Source organism: Grammomys surdaster, unplaced genomic scaffold (assembly GCF_004785775.1).
Source record: "Grammomys surdaster isolate TR1022 unplaced genomic scaffold, NIH_TR_1.0 126531, whole genome shotgun sequence".
Lineage (NCBI taxonomy): Eukaryota > Metazoa > Chordata > Mammalia > Rodentia > Muridae > Grammomys > Grammomys surdaster.
Window position 1 is genome coordinate 9214222 of NW_021621323.1, and position 7890 is coordinate 9222111.

Genomic DNA, 7890 nt, shown 5'->3' on the forward strand with positions numbered 1-7890 from the left:
TCCCTCCCTCCTCTCTCTCTCTTTCTCTCTCTCTCTCTTTTTCTCTCTCTCCCTCTAGTTTTTTTGAGACAGGGTTTCCCTGTTTAGGCCTGGCTGTGCTAGAACTTGCTGTGTATTCCAGGCTGGCTTTGAAGTCAGAGATCAGCCTGCCTCTGCCTGGGATTAGAGGTGTGTGCCATCACTGCCAGGCTACATGATCTCTTCATACACACAAACTCTACAAGTTTCTTTCTGTGATATTACCTTGACCTATGCATACTTTTAGGTTGAAATTTATATACTATAAGGACAGAATAAATAATACTTAATAATGTTATTTATTCCATACTTAAATTTCAAATCTCTGTAGTAAAATAATTTTTCCTTCATTTCATCTAAATGGCAACCACAGAAACATTTTTAAATATCCAATATCAACCAAAAAGGGACACACTACCACTTTAAATCTTCACTTTCCTTTAAACTCTGCTGATATTTCAATTCAAAAGATTAGATCTTGATAAAAATCAGTATATTTGAGCTTTATTGTTTTCATTTAAATATGTTTCCTTGGCTTTTAAAAAATGGTCCATGCTTGAAGCCCTGGTCTGGCTTCAAAGACCAGGGTGATATATTCGTGATCCATTGCTATGTGATATTGATACCCAAATGAGGTTCACAGGCGAGGTTAGTGAGAGTGGTCTTCCCAAGGATGCTGTTTGTGACAGCCCAATTTCAGTGCTGATAGGGCCCGTTTGGTCAGAGGAAGTAAAACTGGAGTGATGTGGGTGTGGAGGCTAGGGCTCATGAATTAACCTTCTGATGAAAGGAAGCATATGGAGAATCTAGTGAGAGACAAAGACCATGGTATAGGTTGTGGAGCACCAAGGCTTTTCCGATATAGTGTGAAGAATCCCAAGTCACTTTAGGAACCAAGAATGAAGTTCTAGGAACTACTGAAGGCTGTAAGAGTCTGAGGAGAATATCCTACTCAATACGGTCACCAGCCATAGCTGGATATCAGCAGGGTTTGCTTGAAGTGGTCTGGAACTGGGAAATCTTGCAATGGCAAGGTCTTTCCTTAGATGCTTTAACTGAAATACAAGGGAGTGTGAAGTGTAACTAGTAGAACATGCAGGGAATTAGAGTATCAGCTCATTGTTGGGTGGTGTAAAAATCTCTAAAATTCCCATAATTTGCCAACATCAATATTCTTGAAACCATTTAACACATAAAAAGTAAGCAAAAGTTAATTTTAACAATAAAAAAAGAACTTGTAAGAGGTACGTTACTGGGCTTTTTGCAAATGCTGTTAACTATGGGGATCGTTACCATTAGTCTTATGGTTATCTTTAAGCCAATTATAATAAAAAATACCCCTTCGTTCAGGATTAGTCAGAACTAGGTTTAGCACTCATACACTGCATTAGCTCAAGCTTTCACGTAATATACAGATGGAACACATACAGTAGCCCTGACTATAGGTCTGTTAATTATTGTATTTGTCATATGGTATCACAGTATGTTCTGCTCAAATCACACACAGATTAACTAATTAAAAAGTAACACAGTTTAGAGTAGATATGCTGATATCCTTTATGGAGAAAGGAAGCAGAGTAAGATATATAGTTAGCAATATTGATAGAGTTAACAGTTCTTCAGGTGGACCATACGTTTGAAGACTTCTCATAGTCTGCAGCAAAGTTGTACTTCCCTGATTTTCACTGACAGACATCTGCTGACATGTGGAGGAGCAGCTGCTGTGGCCTTCAGTGTCATACTGCCACAGAAGGTGAAGGTGAAGGTTGCAGATGCTATCTGTTTACTAAAAGACAAACATCCTTAGGTTGGACCTAGATTTTACTCTAAGTTTATGCTGTTTCGAAGCCAGTGTTCTTCCAGTTCCGCCCTCTAAATATATTCTCCACAGAAAAAAACTCTTAGTCTTCACCAGAAAGATTAAGCCAGGCCAGATCATAGTAATTCTTACTAATAATATTTGCTGGATCAATAAATTAAAGACAACTTTATATCATAAAAAGCTCCAATAAAGTAACGTATTGTGCTGGTTGGTATACATTCAGCCCAGGGAGTGGCACTATAAGAAGGTGTGGCTCTGTTGGAGATGGTCCAGATTAAAGGTGTATACCACCAAGCCTGGATCTGGGACTTGTTTTGTCTCAGGCTAACCTTGAACTCAGAGATCTCCTTGCCTTAGTCTCCTGGGATTAAGGGCATGTACTACCTTGCCTGGGTCTAAGCTTTTCTTAGCCACTATGCCTCAAGATCTCCATGCCAAGATCCAGGTCAGAAACTTGTGTCTTCCAGCTGCAAGATCTGAATCACAGGTGAGCCCTCCAATTCTGGATTGTAGATCATTCCAGATATAGTTAAGGTGACAACCAGAAATAGCCATTACACCCATATTTCAATATCTTTAGGTATATTTATATTACATACATATCTACACCTGTACACACACATATACATGTGAGTATGAAACACCAATTATAATCATCTACTAGAATTGCTATTCTTATCACTATTTTCCCCATGCTTCTCACTAAGTTTTCTATAAGCACCTAAATATTCAACATACTAAGCATACAATGGAGCTTTATAGTACTGAGGGATCGAACAGCCTGAATGATGTTGCTACAGCATTATCATATACTTACAGTGACTTCTAGAAGTGTTTATCAAGTAACAATTCATTATTGTATGTCTTAGTATTCTGCTGTTTTGTATTTCCCTCTACAAGACCATGTTCTGCCTCAATTTCCTTATCTATAAAACAACACTCTAATTGTTCCTACTGCACGGTAGTATGATGAAGATTTTTTAATTGCTTCAAGTCAATGATTCTCAACCAGTGGGCTGTAACTTCTTTGGCCAATCTCTGTCTCCACAAATATTTATATTACATTTCATAACAGTAGGAAAATGTCAGTTATTAAGTAGCAACAAAAATAATTTTATGGTTGAAAATTACTCAACCATTGTAATGAGGGCTATCATTACAAAAGATTATTCTGCTCACAGCCAACAAAACCCAAATATTCTCAGAGCAAATACTTTTTCAAAAAATGAACTATCCAGTTTCAAGTATATCTTAGTATGCTTTTCAAGAAAAAGAAAAAGAGTAAGTATTTATGAAGTTCTTCACCATTAGGTAGAAATATATGAAACATATTTTATAGAAAAAATGGCTGAAAATCAGAAAGCATAAAGGTTTGACTTTCATGCACTTTCATATCTCCACCAGCACAGTCTGGTACAGAGGAACTCAATGGCACTGAACACTGCTGTCACAAGTCACAGGCTTTCCAACTACTTTAAGTTTGTAACAAAGCAACTGCAACAACGAGATGGTAACGACTCTTTCACTTTAAGTCAGTCAAATTTACTTTGAAGCATAGAAAGCAAGTTCATGACTGCTTGTCAATAGATATTGACTCTGTATTTCAAATTGCATCTTGAATTGAAGCAGTGAACATAATATACAAAAGAAAAAAAAAACTTACCATGCTTTCCCCTAGAAATATCCACATACTGGCACAGTCTGGGATGGGTGATGGTCTTAAGGATTTGGAAGCGACCTAAAATTTTGATGGAATTTGGTGTGAGAGGAAGTCCATTGCTTCCACAAACATCATGTGGAAGAGCAGAGGCAAAGAAGGTAAAGGCGCCCATTTCAGCATCCTTCAGAGGAAACATTTTGGAGTCTTGGATCCTCTAAGACGATCTAGAAAATGAGAGAATTTTATGACAGAATGAGGTAACATTAATCCAGTAATTTCTCACTTTAAAATTAACAGTCAACTTGGGCGGGGCAGTGGTGGCACAAGCCTTTAATTCCAGCACTTAGGAGGCAGAGGCAGGCGGATTTCTGAGTTCAAGGCCAGGCAGGTCTACAGAGTGAGTTCCAGGACAGCCGGGGCTACACAGAGAAACCCTGTCTCGAAAAACCAAAACCAAACCAAACCAAACCAAACCAAAACAAAACAAAACAAAACAAAAACAGTCAACCATGCCAAAAACAAAACAACCATGCCACTCTGAGATCAAATATTAAAAAAAAAAATCAAAGTTTAAAAATTTAAAGACAATTTTACACCCAAGCACAAGATTATATTGCAGCTCAAAATCAATTTCAAAGGTTTTCAATGGCATAAAAAAGGGAAGAGTTAGAAGATTTCATCTTCAAATTCAATTACACCTGCGACTGAGGAGGGACAGGTAGTTACTTTGCTGCTCTTGTTTTGTTCTGCATAGGTACAGAGTTCTCATTTGTCCCAGCCTGGCCTTTGCTCACTGTCCTTGAGCTCCTAACCCTCCTGCCTCCACTTCCCAGGTACCTGCTTACACACATGCACCACAGTGCATGGCCAGGTCTGTGACTTGTAAATATCAAGGAAATCTGATACTATATTTTCATATTAATGAAGTTCCTCTAACCTAAAGCTTGACTAGCCTATTATCCTCCTAGCTAAATGACTTTAAGAAGTGACTATTCAGTGTGTATAAAAGAGCGCCATCACAAAATCAGAAACAAGTATGCAAGTGTGTAGCAGGAAATGGTTAACCTGGCCTCTTCAGATTCAGGGCTTCACCTTTGAGAACCTGGACAATGCTAAGTCAAAGTCAGAAGAAAGGTTAAAGTTAGAATGGTGATGTGAAATGCTGAAGTACTAGAAGATTCAGTTTGCCCCAAAATATATGGACAGTTATTTATTTTACAAATATAAAAGAAAAATAGATAAGGAAGGAAAAAGTGAAAAAGGGAAAGTGGGAAGGAAAAAGGAAGAGCAAAGTGGAAGGAAAGTCAAGCGAGTAAAATGAGCCTAAATTATAATAATTGTTATACACAGTGGGAAAAGAAAAGATAGAAGGACCAGAGAGGAAAGGGAAGGCTGGGGGAGGAAATCCTCAGTTCTGGAATTTTAAGTACCCTGGTAAGTTGTAGCTGTCCTAAAACAGGCATCTAGGCAGCAAGCTTCTCCACGTACAGGAAACGAATAGCAGTGTTTTGTTCTTTGTGGTGCACATGTGTAAGCAGGTACCTGGGAGGTGAAGGCAGGGGGATTAGGAGCTCAAGGAGAGTGAGTCAAGGCCAGCCTGGGACAGATGACAACTCTGTACCAAAGCAGAACAAAACAAGACCTGACTTCTACACACTGAAGTAATCAGAACCATTCGTGGTTTAAAAGAAACTATATGATAAAGAGCATAAATGAATATTAACTCACACACACATACAGAGACGGCTCTGATGACATCTAAAATAATTTTTGTGATATGAAAAATTCAATTATATCTAAAGAGATCTGAGAAAATATTACATCCATTATATAATAATATAAAGAAAATAGAAAGAAACACGACATAAGAGTAAAGGCCAATAGATTTCATGAGAAAATAACAGATTCCTCGGTAATCAAGGAATTACACATTAAAGTCACACTAGAATTTATAGCTACAATGCAGTAAAAATCAGCATCACATTATCATGTGCTATTAAAAAAATCCACACCAGACAGATCAAGTTACCACACAAGAAATACCACCCACACACCTATTATAAGCCCATTTCTCTAGGATGTAATTTAATACAACAGAAGGGATAGACAATAGATGTAAAGAAACAATAAAATTTATACAAGAGTTCCACAAGAATAAACACAAAATAGAAGCTATCCAGAAGAACTAAAGCATCATTTGCTTAACAACAAAGCCACTGAATTCTAAGGCAAATATGTTCAAGGAGAGGAGGAATGGAATGGGGCCTTCTATGTATGCCATAGAGAAGACTGAAGACTTGCTGAAGGGCATGCATTTTTTCTCCAAAGAGAAACCGAAAGTCAAACAACAGAGTAAGGGGGATTGAAAAGCAAAAATGTTAAAAATATGTCTAAACATACAATCTACAAAATCAAGCACATTTCCTGTTGAAAGGAAAGAAAGAACTTGAATTATCTTTGATGTTACAAAAATGCTCATAAGTCATAGTGTTAACGAAGGAGAAAATGTGATCTAGCACACTGTATGGGTCCGCACTGAGAAATCATTATAAATCCCCACTACTGTACACATTTGTTTCTCTTTTCAACACACAGATTAAACATTACACTCAGGAACTATAACCAACCTTGACAATGTAAAAGTCCTGCTAAGGAAAAATGCAGGTGTCCCTAGACTACACTAGGAATTAATGATAGTGCTATCTGCTAGACTTCATCAGCTAATTACTTGAAGCGCCGTTTGTTTAGATACCTCTTGCTTTCAAAACTTATAAAAAGCCAGGTACCCATATCCATATGCATTTGATGGCTAACCAGGAGAGAATATCCAGACTCCCTCAGTCTGGTTTGGGCACCATTTTGACAACTGGAATAAATGTGTGCTCTTTATAATAAAAAGGATACACCCATTAGTGCTACCACAGATGCAGTTATCCTAAATAGGGGGGAAAGGAAGGAAGGTCGTGTCTTAGCTTCCAGAAATGTCCTGTTTTTATGAAAAGTTCTGATGCACATTTCTTCATATCCAATTCAAAATCCAGACCTTAGACTTCTCTACAAGAAGGCTTTAGAGCACAAGGCTCCTTCTCTGTTCATTGGCAGCCAAATGAAATCTCCTACAGGCTCTCAGAACTAATGGACCTGCAAACTTGGTAACACAGGCGAATTTGTTTTCTGTGGTGATAAACGGAGAGAGCCACTGTTACTCTCACTTTAACAGAGGAGTCAAAACACATCCTCAGAACTTCATGTGAAAATCGTTATAAGCACTATCCCGAATCTTCTAGATACTGTGGGCTAGCTTAAGTCAATTGTAAAACTACTTGAATTTTAATTTCTTATTCAATGAGTAGATCCAAAATTACAGAAAGTTATATCTAAATACCAGGCTTGAAGTCATAGGAAAGGTGAGACATAAACCTCGACATTTTAATATCCAGTTTTTACAATGATATATTGGATTTTCAGTTATGGATATTAATAACACACAACTGAAAAATCAGACAAGTGTTTATGATTCGAAAAGATAGACCACAAGCAAGCATACAAATTTCAGTATTGCTCTACCTCTCAGGTGTGCATGAAGCTCACAAGCATAAAAAAGACACACACACACATGTGCTCACACTTGGTGACTAGAAGACAGTGAGAAAACGAAAACGACAAGGTAAGAGATTACAAGAGGAAAGTCGTGTAGGCAGGCAGTTGGCTTGTAAAGTTTACTCAGGGAATACTTTGAAACTTCTATGTTAAGTCCGATGTTTCTGTAGCTAGACTACTAAGGACCACAAACATGGCATGCACCTTCAATGAACAAGACATAATATAAACTCTGAAACTGCTTTGAGATGAATGACTCAAGTGAGTCAGAAATATTAAAAAAAAAAAAATAGGGGTCGGGGGAAGATGTTGATTTTATCCAGAGTAAAGTCGTATTTGCATTTTAAGACCCGGCGAACTTGTGCTTGCAGGAGAAGGAAGTTTGGAGATAAACACAGCAGCAAGCAGGTCCACAGATTGGTTCTACCGGTTTTTGCAGAATGGCCGGGTCACTCCCTGCACCTGATGGCCTTCCAGGTCCCACAAGCCCCACCCACTACCACAAGGAATGCTACACCAGAATACCTGCCTGAATCTGGGGGCGCAGAGATTAGGGGGATGAACTCCTAAGCGCTGTAGTTGTGCCTGGCAGTGCTTAATGGGCCGTGTTCTGCATTTCAGGCGCGTCTACAAGAGGCCGCCTATGGAAGATGACAGCCGGAGCGACACGCCTCCGTCCGCGCGGGCCGCCCAGGTTCACAGCTCAGAACCTGAGTGTGAGCGCGTGCCTCGCTCAGTGACAGCGCCCAGCATCCCCTCCCCGCCGTCTGCAGCCTCGGGTCGGCCACTA

General features: G+C 38.9%; 1 protein-coding gene across 1 annotated transcript in view; it reads right to left on the bottom strand.

Annotated features, from left to right (window-relative positions):
- Positions 1–7836, bottom strand: part of Tbck (TBC1 domain containing kinase) — a 149582-nt gene extending 141746 nt beyond the window's left edge. The window contains exons 1-2 of the mRNA XM_028760363.1: positions 7630–7836; positions 3504–3724 (exon numbers count right to left, since the gene is read on the bottom strand). Coding sequence (XP_028616196.1) covers positions 3504–3696 — 193 coding nt within the window. The 5' untranslated portion in view covers positions 3697–3724; positions 7630–7836. The remainder of the gene's footprint in view (positions 1–3503; positions 3725–7629) is intronic.
- Positions 7837–7890: the final 54 nt, after the last annotated feature.